The 16,186-nt window shown below is 44.6% G+C and overlaps 1 protein-coding gene across 1 annotated transcript in view; it reads right to left on the reverse strand.

The window, feature by feature from the left end:
* The window catches only part of USP11 (ubiquitin specific peptidase 11), a 280,476-nt gene extending 264,655 nt beyond the window's left edge, over positions 1–15,821 (reverse strand). The window contains exon 1 of the mRNA XM_086940434.1: positions 15,598–15,821. Coding sequence (XP_086796560.1) covers positions 15,598–15,821 — 224 coding nt within the window. The remainder of the gene's footprint in view (positions 1–15,597) is intronic.
* Between the last annotated feature and the right edge of the window lie 365 nt (positions 15,822–16,186).

The following is a 16,186-nucleotide window of genomic DNA, read 5'->3' on the forward strand; positions in this document are numbered from 1 at the left end:
TGTGGCTCTGTGTGTGTGTGTGGCTCTGTGTGTGTGTGTGGCTCTGTGTGTGTGTGGCTCTGTGTGTGTGTGGCTCTGTGTGTGTGTGTGGCTCTGTGTGTGTGTGTGGCTCTGTGTGTGTGTGTGTGTGGCTCTGTGTGTGTGTGTGGCTCTGTGTGTGTGTGTGGCTCTGTGTGTGTGTGTGGCTCTGTGTGTGTGTGTGGCTCTGTGTGTGTGTGTGGCTCTGTGTGTGTGTGTGGCTCTGTGTGTGTGTGTGGCTCTGTGTGTGTGTGTGGCTCTGTGTGTGTGTGTGGCTCTGTGTGTGTGTGGCTGTGTGTGTGTGTGGCTGTGTGTGTGTGTGTGTGTGGCTCTGTGTGTGTGTGTGTGGCTCTGTGTGTGTGTGGCTCTGTGTGTGTGTGGCTCTGTGTGTGTGTGTGGCTGTGTGTGTGTGTGGCTCTGTGTGTGTGTGGCTCTGTGTGTGTGTGTGGCTCTGTGTGTGTGTGTGGCTCTGTGTGTGTGTGGCTCTGTGTGTGTGTGTGGCTCTGTGTGTGTGTGTGGCTCTGTGTGTGTGGCTCTGTGTGTGTGGCTCTGTGTGTGTGTGTGGCTCTGTGTGTGTGTGGCTCTGTGTGTGTGTGGCTCTGTGTGTGTGTGGCTCTGTGTGTGTGGCTCTGTGTGTGTGTGGCTCTGTGTGTGTGTGGCTCTGTGTGTGTGTGGCTCTGTGTGTGTGTGGCTCTGTGTGTGTGTGGCTCTGTGTGTGTGTGGCTCTGTGTGTGTGTGGCTCTGTGTGTGTGTGGCTCTGTGTGTGTGTGGCTCTGTGTGTGTGTGTGGCTCTGTGTGTGTGTGTGGCTCTGTGTGTGTGTGTGGCTCTGTGTGTGTGTGTGTGGCTCTGTGTGTGTGTGTGTGGCTCTGTGTGTGTGTGTGGCTCTGTGTGTGTGTGTGGCTCTGTGTGTGTGTGTGGCTCTGTGTGTGTGTGGCTCTGTGTGTGTGTGTGGCTCTGTGTGTGTGGCTCTGTGTGTGTGTGTGTGTGTGTGGCTCTGTGTGTGTGTGTGGCTCTGTGTGTGTGTGTGTGTGGCTCTGTGTGTGTGTGTGTGTGGCTCTGTGTGTGTGTGTGGCTCTGTGTGTGTGTGTGGCTCTGTGTGTGGCTCTGTGTGTGTGTGGCTCTGTGTGTGTGTGTGGCTCTGTGTGTGTGTGTGGCTCTGTGTGTGTGTGTGGCTCTGTGTGTGTGTGTGTGGCTCTGTGTGTGTGTGTGTGGCTGTGTGTGTGTGTGTGGCTCTGTGTGTGTGTGTGTGGCTCTGTGTGTGTGTGGCTCTGTGTGTGTGGCTCTGTGTGTGTGGCTCTGTGTGTGTGTGTGTGTGGCTCTGTGTGTGTGTGTGGCTCTGTGTGTGTGTGTGGCTCTGTGTGTGTGTGTGGCTCTGTGTGTGGCTCTGTGTGTGTGTGTGGCTCTGTGTGTGTGTGTGGCTCTGTGTGTGTGTGGCTCTGTGTGTGTGTGTGGCTCTGTGTGTGTGTGTGTGGCTCTGTGTGTGTGTGTGTGGCTCTCTGTGTGTGTGTGTGGCTCTGTGTGTGTGTGTGTGTGTGGCTCTGTGTGTGTGTGTGTGGCTCTGTGTGTGTGTGTGTGTGTGGCTCTGTGTGTGTGTGTGTGGCTCTGTGTGTGTGTGGCTCTGTGTGTGTGTGTGGCTCTGTGTGTGTGTGTGGCTCTGTGTGTGTGTGTGTGGCTCTGTGTGTGTGTGTGGCTCTGTGTGTGTGTGTGGCTCTGTGTGTGTGTGTGGCTCTGTGTGTGTGTGTGGCTCTGTGTGTGTGTGTGGCTCTGTGTGTGTGGCTCTGTGTGTGTGTGTGGCTCTGTGTGTGTGTGTGTGGCTCTGTGTGTGTGTGTGTGGCTCTGTGTGTGTGTGTGGCTCTGTGTGTGTGTGTGGCTCTGTGTGTGTGTGTGGCTCTGTGTGTGTGTGTGGCTCTGTGTGTGTGTGTGGCTCTGTGTGTGTGTGTGGCTCTGTGTGTGGCTCTGTGTGTGTGTGTGGCTCTGTGTGTGTGTGTGGCTCTGTGTGTGTGTGTGGCTCTGTGTGTGTGTGTGGCTCTGTGTGTGTGTGGCTCTGTGTGTGTGTGTGGCTCTGTGTGTGTGTGTGGCTCTGTGTGTGTGTGGCTCTGTGTGTGTGTGTGTGTGGCTCTGTGTGTGTGTGTGGCTGTGTGTGTGTGTGGCTCTGTGTGTGGCTCTGTGTGTGTGTGTGGCTCTGTGTGTGTGTGTGTGTGTGGCTCTGTGTGTGTGTGTGTGTGTGTGTGTGTGTGGGGTGCAAATGCAATAGGTCTCGCATTTGCGAGAGATGAAGCTATTGGCATTGTAAAGGACAACGCCATTTATTTATCTGTTTTCAAAACCAACACAAATAAAAATGTTGTCATTTACAATGCCAATAGCTCTAACTTTTGCAAAGGCAAGACGCTTGCATTGTAAATGCTTGTTTTATTGATTCAGCGGTCGGCGATATCTTCGGGAGAGTTCTCCAATCAACGGTACGTGACGCAGCGACATTAAGGTAAGTGCAATCATTTTATAATGTTTTTACAATTCTAATAATTGTAGATGTATCTGTTTAGCAAGGTTTGTTTTCTTTTACTTTATAGCTAACTGCACAAGCGTCGTGATAACGCTACTTAAAGGTAAGTGTAATCAGGTTTACTCTTGCTCGTGTCTGGCTCATGTTGTTTCTGTGAAAGCCATCTTGTGTTTTGTGCTCCTGTTACGTATTTTTCATTTTGTTTTTCATGTCTACCTCGGCTTGTGTCCAGCTCGTGTCGTTTCTGTGAAAGCCATCTTGTGTTTTGTACTCCTGTAATGTATTTTTCTGTTTGTTTTCTAGGTGTACCTCGGCTCGTGTCGTCTATGTGCAGCGACTGCTGTTTGCGTGAGTCAGGTAAGCCATCTTGTAATTCGTGCTCATGTAATGTATTTTTCATTTTGTTTTTCATGTCTACCTCGGCTCGTGTCCGGCTTGTGTCATTTCTGTGAAAGCCATCTTGTGTTTTGTGCTCCTGTAATGTATTTTTCTGTTTGTTTTCTAGGTGTACCTCGGCTCGTGTCGTCTCTGAGCAGCGGCTGCTTTTTGCATGAGTCAGGTAAGCTATCTTGTTCTTGGTGCTCTTATTAGTATTTTTCTGTTTGTTTTCCAGGTCTACTCCTGCTCGTGTTGTCTCTGTGTTAGCCATCTTGTGTTTTGTGCTCCTGTAATATATTTTTCATTTTGTTTTTCAGGTCTACTCAGGCTCGTGTCCGGCTCGTGTCGTCTCTGTGCCAGCTATTTTGTGTTCTTGCTCCTGTAATGTATTTTTCCGTTTGTTTTCTAGGTGTACCTCGGCTTGTGACGTCTGTGCATAGACTCCTGTTTGCTTAAGTCAGGTAAGCCATCTTAGATTCCGTTTCATAAGATTGGTAATTGACGTTTTCTTGACGAAAGTGCTGTTAATCGGAGTTTGGGGAAAGTCTCTCATTTAACTATGGCAGGGTGGGGAACTTTTTTTATTGAATCAGCGGTCAGCGATATCTTCGGGACAGTTCTGGAATTAACGGTACGTGACGCAGTGAGATTAAGGTAAGTGCAATGGTTTGTATACTTTTTGCTGCTTCTTTAAAGTAAGTCTAATTTGTATAGTTAAGTGTTTTTATTACAGTTAATTAATTTTTGTTGGGAAACGTGCTCGTGTTTAATTTATATTGTGCCTAATTTTTTGTTTGCATTTTTGTCATAGTTAGTAGTTTCTTTAAAATATATAGATTCTGTTTTATGATATTGGTAATTGACTTTTTTTGACGAAAGTGCTGTTAATCTGATTTTGGGGAAAGTCCCGCATTGGTCTACGGCAGGGTGGGACACGTTTTTTTCATTGAATCAGCGGTCGGCGATATCTTCGGGAGAGTTCTCCAATCAACGGTACGTGACGCAGCGACATTAAGGTTTGTGCTATAATTATATCATGTTTTTACAATGCTAATAATAGATGTATCTCTTTAGCAAGCTTTGTTTTCTTTTACTTTATAGCTAACTGCACATGCGTTGTGATAACGCTACTTAAAGGTAAGCGTAATCAGGTTTACTCTTGCTCCCCTTTGCTTACTTTTACATCCAAATCTTTAATCAAACACACACGCTATTAAAAGCATTTTAAACATGTACGCGCAAGTTTTACATTTTTTAATATGTTAACTTTGACATCGCGCTTTGTAGCATATTACATTTAGGGACTCTTTAACGCGTCTCCTTAATTAACATTTATTTGCACATTGTAGTTATTTTTCAGCGGCGGCCATACTAGGCAGTAACGTAGTGCAGAGAAGTGGCAAGATAGGAGAGTGTAAAATACGAGAAACTTAAAGTTGTTTACTAGAGCACGGTAAGTTAATTATTTAAAGTGCTTTTTTTAAGTTGTTGTATATTTCCTTGTGTTACTTACTGCAGCTTCTTTAAGGTAAGTCTCTACGATGCATCTTCTACTACACACATTGTCCTACACACTTTATACAACACACTCTCTGCCATACACTCTCAACCACACACTTTCTACAACATACACTTTACCACACTCACGAACACACTCTTAACCCACATGCTCTATTACACGCTCTCTAACACAAGCTCTCCAACACACGCTCTTCTTTACAACACTCTACCACACACTCTTCCATACAATCTCTACAATGCACAGTGAAACACTCTTTGTAACACTCTCTGTGGTATGTGGTACAGATAGTGTGGTACAGAGAGGGTGGTATAAAGAGTGGTAGTAGTACCAACACTCTCTGTACCAACACTCTCTGTACCAACACTCTCTGTACCAACACCCTCTGAACCACATACCACAGAGAGTGTTACACAGTGTGTATTGTAGATATTGTATGGAAGAGTGTGTGGTAGAGTGTTGTAAGGAAGAGTGTAAGTCAGAGTGTGGTACAGAGAGTGTGGTACAGAGAGAGTGGTAGTAGTACCACTCTTTGTACCACACTCTTTACTACTCACTCTTTCAGTCTTTACTACTCATTTTACTAACTATATCATACACACTATACTCACTAGTACTCACTCTAGTCTTCTATACAACTCACTACTACTCACTCTATTAATAACACTATTATTCTATTGTACTCACTATACAACTCTACTACACACTATACTCCACTACTACACACACTACTCCTCTACTACGCACTGTCTACTACTCACTATTAGCATTGTAAAATCGACATTCAAATTATTTATCGGTTTAAAAAAAAAGAAAAAAATTTTTTATATATATATATATATACACACACATACATACACACACACACACACACAATGCCAATAGCTCTAACTTTGGCAAAGGCAAGACCGTTGCATTGTAAATGCTTGTTTTTCTTACAGATGCAACTCTGATCAGTAAAGGAAAAAAAAACACCCATGTTATTTTATAGACACACACAAGTGTGCCTAAAATAAAGGCAAGCTGCAGTGTCAGACTCTTTTTGTTGTTTGTTATTTAGTGCACAGCTGCACAGCATCAGGGATGTTACACTGCATTGCCAAAAACCATTGGCAAAGTCAATAGGTCCCAAGGGTGAGACCTATTAGCTTTGCCAAGACTTCTTAGGTCTGGGATTAGCAAAGACATTTTGACTTTACTAAAAAAAAATACACTTATGTGTACAAGGGCTTTCAGCCAGCCCTCTTAAAGCATATCTCTTCTGAGTTATTCATATTTTTCTAAAGCAAACAGCAAGGAGTAACAAGTCAGCCCACTTCAGGCACCAGCTAACTTTGAGAGGGACTGGATTCTATGCTTCCATAAGGACCATATTTTGATACAAATAATTTCCATTCAGTGCCAGGGACTACTACGACAATGTGTAACTTTTGAACAAAACAGTTTCTTATAGCTGTGGAAATCCCACTTCAGAGCTATAATATTTCAGAAAAGTTGCAATTTCCTCCCAAAGTAGCCTTCAGGCATAACAATAGTCTGTTTTGCTGAAGGGACAAATAGAGGCAATAAACCTAGAAACATCAAAGAGCTAGGATGTCTGGTGATGTGGCATGCTAAGAGAGAGGCAAATGACTTAACTCAGGCACAAAGTTATTGGTGGTTTCATGGCAAAGTACCACTGGCTTTCAGTAATGGCAAAAAAAGGATGTTTTGCATTTCTTGAAAACACATGATTTTTCTGCCGCACTCACTTGTGGAAATAACATGACTGTAAATGAGAAGAAAACTGATTTTATTACACAATTTTGGACCCAATGGATCCTTTCAAACCCTAAACAGCATTATTGGTCTTACTTTTGTTCACCTTCAGCACTTCTAAACAGAATCTTTGGGTTGTGCAAGTAAAATTGGAAACCAAAGGAATGAACTGATGGAGGCCACTGGAGAAAGGAATGAACTGATGGAGGCCACTGGAGAAAGACTGATACAACAGTAGTGAAGGTATAGAGGACCACGGAGATCATAGTTAAGGCCTGGAAGGAAGAAGGTGACCTCTTAAGTTAATTGGTTTAAAAAGCACCACAGTTGTTCCAGGACACATTTCAAACCCAACCCGCTACAAAACAACAAATAAAACGTAAGGTCCATGCAGTCAGGTGTCAAATAGTACCATGTAGCTCAAACATCAGATCAGTCAAATGTTTCAGACATTAATGAGCAGAGGCCAGAAAAGACTATATGCCCATTGCTGAACGAAAACAGCATCAGACAGGTGGTGGAGTCCTGGAGGAGCAGTACAAGTCTACCACAAAAGCCTTTATTTGCTTAAATGAAGTTCTATGTGTACTTCCGAATGGATACATGGCAATATCTTATAGTCACAGTGATTCTTCTATCAAAAGGGTTGGTCCTACCACCCCCCCTGCAAATATTTTGTGAATTGCTTCTGACAAACTTTGAATACAAACATTTTAAAACAGGCCAAGTCAACCACTTGTGACTTTGCAAGCTCTAATGTTTGAGATACAACTGAAAGCATGACTTCCTCTCAACATTGTTTTCCCTTCATATAAGCTTCTATCCCTAGAATTGAAAGTGGGCTCTGTGCAAACTATTAATATCAGGGTCTCAGCATGACCCTTGTCCTGTTTGTCCTTGTCCTGGCATTTTGTAAAATGGCTTGGATGATAGAATCTGGGAATAAAACTTTATGCAACTCCTCTTTACAAACATTGTCGGGGTATCAATAGAAGAAGACTAATCAGCAATAACTTTAGAACCATTTTCTTCCAAGATGCTGGAGAAGACAGTAAATAAACAATATATAGAAGGAAAGAAAATGTTGGGCCAAGTACGAGCTGGTTTCTGTGCATGTATGGCAAAACAGCTGCTCTCATGAAGAGTGTCAGTTGATATTCGGATGTTATTAGAGAAGGGTGATCAGTAACTTCTTAATTTAAGCACAGCATTTGGCTCTGCGTCGCATCTCACTCATCCATTCCATCCATTCTTTGATGGCCTTAAATTTTCATACAAAATCCTTTTTGTTAGTCTCCCAAATATCTCATCTTTGGAATTCCTCAAGGATCTGGCTTGAGTTCTACACTCTTCAGACTGTATTTGTCTCCATTCGCAGTTATAATTATGGAGTTATGGTCACTGCATCCCTTCCAGGAGAACTGTGTCAGGAATGGGGGCCCGCCCATTCATCTTCAAGGTATTGCACTACAGAGCTTGAGATGCAATACTGCACGAGCATGAGACAAGGAAAATCCAAGACATCAAGGTAGAAAACATGCGAGTAATGTTCTTCCCAGATTACACGTTGAGAGTAGAATGTCATAGAGGATCCTTTCTGCAAGTGAAGCAAAAGCTCTGCCAATGGAATATCCAGTAATCGCTGCTGTTCCCGGCAAGGCTCAGCGTGGTAGAGGATGGGAAGATAAGATTTTTCGACTCACCACGCGGCACATGGGACTGGCTAGAAACAACTGGTTGTTTCTCAGGACCCTGTCCCTCTGGGGAAGACAGCACACGGAGGAATGCTTTGATGGGCACAAGGGACTGTCAGCGGCACCAGATCTAGAACAAATCATAAGAGCGCCGGGAAGCAGTGAAAGAAAGCAGAGCGCATAGCGGCAGCATTGGAGTCCTGGTGAGGGACGCAGCTCAGGCCTCTTGTCAATAGATGACCACTTGTCACTGGAAACGTCGTCCGACAACACCTCACTAACACTACCAGACATTACCCCGAAGACCGAAGACGCTATTGTATGATGCACACCCTGTATGTCGGGGCTCGCTACCCTCAGCAGTGATCCTGATATTCTAATAGCTTGCATCACTAGGAAGCACGAGACAAGTAACATGTACACACGCAGACATTGCATACATCAGCCATTGGCCAACAATTACATTGCATATACAAACTTTAACACAAAGGGAACAAGCATTTGCAATGCAATAGGTCTAGCGTTTGTAAACGTCAGAGCTATTGGTGTTGAAAATAACGTGTTTCACTTTTTTGTGTGTTTTTGTTCGCAGTGGGGTAATTGAAGGAAAAATGTGCAGTTTGTCCTGTGGTGTTTATGTAGCGATATTGAGGCAGTGGACGAAGGCACTAAAAATAGCAGAAACTCCACAGAGAATGTTCGAAGAAGGACCAGCAACTAAGCACAAATAAAAGCTGTGCAACAGTTGACTAAAGTGACATGGAATCAGAGACTGCAGAAACAAACACTATGATTTGAGACAGGAGATTAGCAGCGACTCCATCAGAGCTAGAGACAGAAGTTGTGTTAAGATACAGGCGGCTGCTGGGACATTTAGTAGAGAAAAGTGCTTGACAAGCAAATATAGTAGTGCTGGTACTCCTCACCACTGAGTACCAGTTTGGGCATGAAAACTGACAGTACTCTCCCATTAAAAGTATTGTTCCCCTAACCGCTGAGAACCGCAGGTACTCTCCCATTCCAATTGAACAAGTGCAGGTACCCCTATCTATGCACACAGATCCGAAGCATTAGCTACAGAGCTAGTGATCAGATAGTTGAGAGACAGGCGAAGACAAGAATTAGAGATGCCAAGCACAGAGACACAGACCCTAGACAGGGAAGCCTGAAGTGACAGAGCCCAGAGACTTCAGGCACAGAAGCACGGATCAGAAATAGGCGAGGCTACAGAGGCGTGCAACAGAGAAGGAGAGTCAGCAGACGAGAAATATATTAGAGAAAGGTGAGACGCAGATCCAGATCCATCTGGTAGTGAGACACTGAACAAAACGGTAAAAACAGAGGCTTTGATAAGAAAACTAACTGCACAAATACTGATCAGAGACGGCCCGAAAACCGAGGCACTGAGACAAAAGATGGCAGAAGAAGGGGTGTGACAACAGAGACCTGAACCAGAAACAGCTGGGACAGTGACACGGACGAGAGAGAACAATGCCACGAAGAGACAGAAACTGGTCACAGAAACAGCCCAGATGACAGGCAGAGACACGATCAAAGGCTACACAGACGGTGCGAAGACAGGTGACTGCAAAGACAAGAGCTAGAGACAGACACTGGGATAAGAGACGTACAAGGCGTGCACACTGAGGCTTGATAAGTTGCAGGCAACTGCAGAGACACCGATCTTGGGTAGAGGGGACTTCCAATACATGGATCAGACACTGGGTGGACAGCCATGCAAATCTGAGACATTGACGAAAGAGGCAAAGATCAGAGACTGCAGCCACTGATGAGAGGCTGAGACTGAGGTGATAAGGGAACCGGAAACTGAAGCTATGGGGTGGGTGGGGGATTGAGATAATGTCAGATGCCCGGTTTAAAGTGAAAGTGGGCTGCCTGCAGTAAGAGAAACTCATTGATTAAAGTAGTGCTCACAGAATAAAGAAGGCGTACCATGTAACAACCGAAGTAATGGGGCCGGTCGCCATGGAAAGTTACAAATAAAGACAAGGTGATACTAAGGAGGGTCTAACAAGCCTATTTACAAATCAGAAGTCAGCATTTTCGAAAGACAAGGACGCAAGCCAATGGCAAATACAGAGTGGGCGTGGCTTCTATTCCATACACCAATACAACAAGTCATGCGCGCTGACTCTAGGCTCGACTTAAAAACTAGGGGATATCCCCATGGCTGACTCTGCAAGGCTTCAACACCTTTTACTTCCCTTTTCTCATTCAGGGATTAGTTTAGTGGAATTGCAGCTTGAGTTTGGGCATCTTCACCTCTTCATGGAGTCTGCCCTTTTCGTATTCCCATGTTGCCTTATATATTACACACCAAGTTGTATGGGCCTACAGGGAGAATACGAGTAAACGTCTGATGTTCAGATTCACAGGCACTCGCCAGCCCTGTTCTTGGGACACCCAATAATCCTTCCTGAGGCAGTGACATGACAGCACAAAAGACACTTACATGGAAGATTAGGGGCCTCCTGACACCCTCCCGACGATATGCAGCTTACTCAAGGGATATGGAATTCCTAGCCCGATGCCCAGGACATATTATTTTTGGTCACGGGCAAAATGTTTTCATGTGTATTTTGTCCTTAGGACAAGTAGGCCCAACACCCTGCTGCACAAATCTTTTGACTGCCAGTTTGCAGTACCACATTACGGCTCAGGGAAGGACACTGTCTGCAGTTAAAGTAATATTTTTGTCCATATGTTAATGCTGTTCAAACTTGTATTTATGGTTCATTAATTAAAAGCCTTTATTTTTAGGGTGACCGTTCTTTGTGTTGTAAGCTCTGACTGCACTACTGACAGTGGTTCCAGTATAAAAAATGTGTAAACAAGTTTTCAAAGTTTAGCAATATGAGGCTATGTATAATCCCCCAGAATGCTCTTAGATTTGATGCAAATATTTGCAGAAGCTTGAAAGCAAGATCGACGATTCTTTACTTTCAAAATAAATGTTAAAAAAAAAATGAAGGCAGGAAAAACATTTTGCTAAACTACTGTACAATTTCAGGTACCATTTCTTTGCATCATCATTTAGTAACATGTATTGATGCATGCTATTTCCCCAAAATGTTTATAATGTAATATCAGTGTACCCAGTTACAATAAGATTATGGGAAACAAATAAACAAGCATGGCAAAGCCAGTGGGTCTGAAATTGGTGGTCAGCTTTTTAGTTTTGTCAATGTGAGACTTATTTTGGCATGGTTTTTATAAAACCTTATTGATGTGGGAGCTGCCGGCCCCTCATCATTATAACAAACAGTGGAAAAACCAAAAATTGTTTTTGGTCTGAAAAAGCACAAATTGCCACAGTAGTTACTAGCACTGAACAAAACTACTTTGTGTGCCGATATTCTCCTTGTGAAAGAGCAGAATGCTGTCTTCACAGTGAAGCCAGCAGATACCGAAAGAGAGACAGAATTTTAATAAACACAAAAGGTCACAGTCAACGTCAGACCAAATTAATATTCAAACACTACTATTGTGTGAGCCCTGGCATAATCAGAGACGCTATATCAGAGCCCTTATATAATGAGATTGCTGCCATAATTTGTTGCACTACATGGCACTAAAGGGACCAGTGGATTTTGTTACAAGACCAGTAGATTTATGAAGCAACCTGCCCCATCGACAAGTAGATATGTGATTAAATTCCACACCCCTGGTACTCTTATCTTAAGAGACACAATGTTCAAACTGCCATGCTACTGGAGACACATTTTACATACTCTGAAACAACCAGACTACATCGCAAGTGGAGGGTCAAAGTATATGCTACAAACTTCTCATCATGTGCCCGAGGCCTACTGATTTGGATCTGTTCCAATACTCCCCTCCGGTCAGAAGAGGTAGTGACGGACAAGGAAGGCAGATTTGTGTTCATAAAGGGCAGGTTAGATGGACGACATTCTGTTGGGAAGCATTTACGCTCCAAATGCAGCACATGGCTCATTCTTGGACGCTCTCTCCGGTACTAGCTAAGTGGTGCGGCATGCCGTGGCTGATATTGGGCGACTTCAATAGTGTTTTTAATACAGAACTAGACAGATCTCCACTCTCCCGGTGCAGCATCCTCCAATGCAGCAATCCTGAGAAACTTGACACACGTCTGGGAATTTGAAGACGTGAGGAGGCACCACAACTCCACATCGTGGATATACTCATTCTACTCCGCACCACACACGCTACATGTCTGCTTACACAGATTTCTGTGCACTCCCTCCCTGCTTCCCTCTGTAGAGGACACAGACTACTTGGGTCTCACCCATTCCGATCATTACCCACACTGTGCCACCCTAACATGGAAGAACAGGGCCCCACTGATCCCCATATGTCGGTTTCAGCAGACAATGCTGGAGGATGCCGTCTTCCGAGACTCCCTTGGCACAGCCATAGAGGAATATTTTGAGATGAACTCAGACACGGCCACACCAACACTAGTTGAATGGGAAGAACTAAAAGCCACGACATGAAGGAAATGCTTGGTAACGGAAGGCAGCATGCGACGACAAGTAGAGTCAGATCTATTAGAAATGGAACGTGTTCTGTTACAGCTCGAAAAATGTGTAATGTCACCCACACACACACTTGCATTGTCAGAGATGCGCGAGAAATACTTAGCACTTGCGGAACGCCATAAATGCTTGAACAACACAGAGCATTCAGCGAAAACACATGCGCATGCTGACCGATCAGGGTCCCTCCTCGCTTGGCTGATTAAGCAAGCCAGACCAGCGAGCCCGATCACAGCACTCATATCCCCTAGAGGCAAAATAAAATATACACAGCATGAAACACCACAAATTGACCCTACACTTCACATAGCTATACCAATCCACACGGGTGACAAAGGAACCCAACATACATTATCACCCGTCTAACACAAGAACAGCACCTGTAATTAAATGCACTTATCACAGAAGTACAGGACACAATATGCGCATTGGCCTCTGGTAGAGTACCTGGCCCAGACAGCTTCCCGCCTGAATTCTACAAAGCGTATGCTGACCTGCTGGCCGACAGCTACTCCGGGTCTACACTGAAGCATTACAAAACATGTGCCTCCTAATTTCAACAAACCATCCACTGACCCCTGCCACACTTTCCACCTACAGACTCATCTCCCTACTACCTTATCTGGGAAAAGTTTTTGAAAAACTAAATCAAAGAAGGCTCACTGATCACCAGATCTTTAACACCATGCAGTCAGGATTTAGGGATAACCACAGACAAACAGCACTCATTGTCGTCACAGACGAAATCCACACGATCCTTGTCAGAAGAGACAAGGCAGGCCTCATTCTCCTGGACCTCTCTGCAGCATTTGACACAGTCTCACACCCCATCCTCATCAGGCATCTGCACAAGATGGCATCCAAGGACGGGCTCTCAGCTGGATCTCCTCCTTAACAGATAGAATACAAGCTGTAAGCCTGGCACCGGACAGCTCGGTGCATTAAGGTCTACAGCTCTGACCCACCCTCTTCAATGCATGCATAATCACTCTGGCCAAAGTCATCCGCGCACACATCAATATCCTTTCCTATGCAAACGAAATGCAACTCATACTATCCCTCTCGGACAATACCCTCACACAAGAAAATTCACCACAAGCATGAGCAACTGGATGAACACGAGCTGCCTCGACAACTGCGACAAGACAGAAGTAGTGGTTTTTGGCACTAACACCTCACAAAGGGACTCCAATGCAGGGCCAGCCGAACTTTGGGACACACCTAAACCCAAAACACACACCAGGAACCTCTGAATAAATCATTGACAGCAAACTGGGCAAGACTGCACAAGTCAATGCTGTCGCTACATCCTGCTGACGCTAAGAGAAATCTTTAAGTAGGTCCCAAAGCAACAATAGACAAACTCACACCCTAGTCACCAGGAAATTGGACTATGGGAACACCCCATACACCAAGATCACCAAGCAACTCACTTAAGACTATAAACCATCCCGAACTCTACAACCAGACTCAACCTCCCACATAGCACTCACAGCACACCTCAGGTAACTACACTGGCTCTCGATACACAAATGTGCTCAATTCAAACTAGAGTACCCACAAAAAAGGAAAAGGAGAAAGAAGCTGGTGTAAAGAACACACCCCTTCGTAAAAAGGCAAAGTTTGTCAAAAACTGCCCTCGCCCGCTAATAGTGGCATGCTTCATCATAGGGCTGCTACAACATTTCCGTGCAGACCAGCGCCTGGGATGGAGCAAAGGGAGGAGGACAACACAAACATATGTTGGGACCCATGCAATAAACTTCATATAAACAAGCCTCAGGAACACCCTTCCAAGTCTTTAGCTGGCTTACTGAAAGCTCAGGGTCTTAAATTTGCTGAGTTGTAAACATATGGGAAGAATCGTGTGCCTGCTATGAGAATTCTATACTTAATATTTTACACAATTTCTGCAAAGGCACCAACACATTCAGGGTTCACTGGCTAAGCACTAGAACAGAGAAAACACGCGGTCTTAATATTGCACTGTAATAACGTGAATTTGTTTGAAACTAGAACATTTTAAAAAAAAACTGCTTGAAAAGAATTACTACTAATCTGATGTAGGACTGTGAAATACTAGTTAGCATATACTATATGAGCTATGAAAAAATCTAAATATTTGGGGAACTCACTAAAACACTTTAACAGTAACTTGTAAATCACACTTAATACAGAACTTTCTGTAATTCATAAGTTCAGCAAGTAGTACTTTAAACGGCAGATACATGCGTTGCCGTATGACCCGATCGCTTCAATGCACGATAAGACAATTAAATACATGATTTAATACCAATGACCTCGAGCAAGTACTAAGTGCCGAATGAGTTTACATGTTAATTTAAAAACGAACAGACACAAAATGGTTACATATTTAACGTTGGTGTGTGCAAGTAAAATTTATATTGGGGGAACGAATCCGGTGTTTTCTTGAAATCAACAAGAAAAAACAAGCAAAGAGCATAGGAAAACGAAAATAATGGGCTAAAATAAAGAGCTGAGCAAAAAAAAAAATAATTGATAAAACAAAATAACTAATAGGAAACGAGAAGAATTTCTCTAAAACATGCCGCTTAGTGCTAAAGAATCCAACTGTAAAATAACAACTCAAACAGTAATACGTAAACATGACCAAACGCAGCGTTTGAACAAAATGAATGGAAGCGTTCTAAATCATCAAGGGAAATTCATAAAATGTAGACAACTCCACAACGTACATATATGCAATTAAAACAAGTGGATGGAAAACACCATTACATTAAAATAAGTACTGCAGAGCAATAACAGAGTCCATAAACAAGAGATCATGGCTCGGGGTGTGACAGGAGGTAAACAAACCTGGACTATAGAAAGCGAAACTAAGAGAAGGGGGGTTGCCCGGGTGCTGTCACTATCGCCCTATTAGGACCAGTACAAAGACGTAAACTTCTCGCAACACCCTTCAAACTCCTCCTAAAGACAATCTCCATTCACTTCCTGAAGAGTCCCTGTACAGGCTTCCTGTACTTCCCCACCGTCAGACTCTCTGGCTGTCAGGTCTGCAGCCCCATGCCCAGGAGCCCCAGGCTTGGAGTGGTACCCTCAACTAGAGTGACATCTTCTCTCCCGCCTTGACCAGCTGTCCTGGAGACAGGGCAACTTGTCTCCAACCACTCTCTACTTGGGCTGACTTCCAGGCTGCTTACCAGGTGTCTCCGGGCCGCAGCTCTTTCTCCCCGGCCTCCTGCACCTGCTTCCGCTGGGCTTCCAGGCCTGGCAGGGGAGCCGCCATCGCACCGGCTATACCGTACAGCTTCCCGTCTCTTACCCCCGCCCCCCTCCTCTCTGTACCGGAAACAGGAAGCGCGGGGGCGCCCCGCCCCGGCGGCGCACGCCTCTGGTCGTCACTTCCGTGCGCCGCCGCCGCCATCTTGGAGCCCGTAGACGGGGAGGCGGATTGTGAGGGCAGAAGAAGCTGTGGTTGTCTGTTCGTGGACATAAAAGACAGACTCTGTCCGGTCACAGGCGGAGCATCCCAGCTGGCGTTGAAACAAAATAATCCGTTAGCTACCGGCGGAACGAAGAGCTCCAGTATCTGTTTTATTGGCTTAAATAAATGGCGCTGATTTACTCTCAGACCTACTGGAATATTCCACTTGTGTTTTCCGTCACTGCATAATAGAGGAAGGAAAGCATCGCATTTTTTATGTGGCGCGAACTCGACCCGAAGGTATTGGAGCGCTTTACATGAGCATCAGTTACGTTACACAGGGACGCATTCGTTTTTGTGAAAGA

This window comes from Lissotriton vulgaris, chromosome 10 (assembly GCF_964263255.1).
Source record: "Lissotriton vulgaris chromosome 10, aLisVul1.2, whole genome shotgun sequence".
NCBI classification, from domain to species: Eukaryota; Metazoa; Chordata; class Amphibia; order Caudata; family Salamandridae; genus Lissotriton; species Lissotriton vulgaris.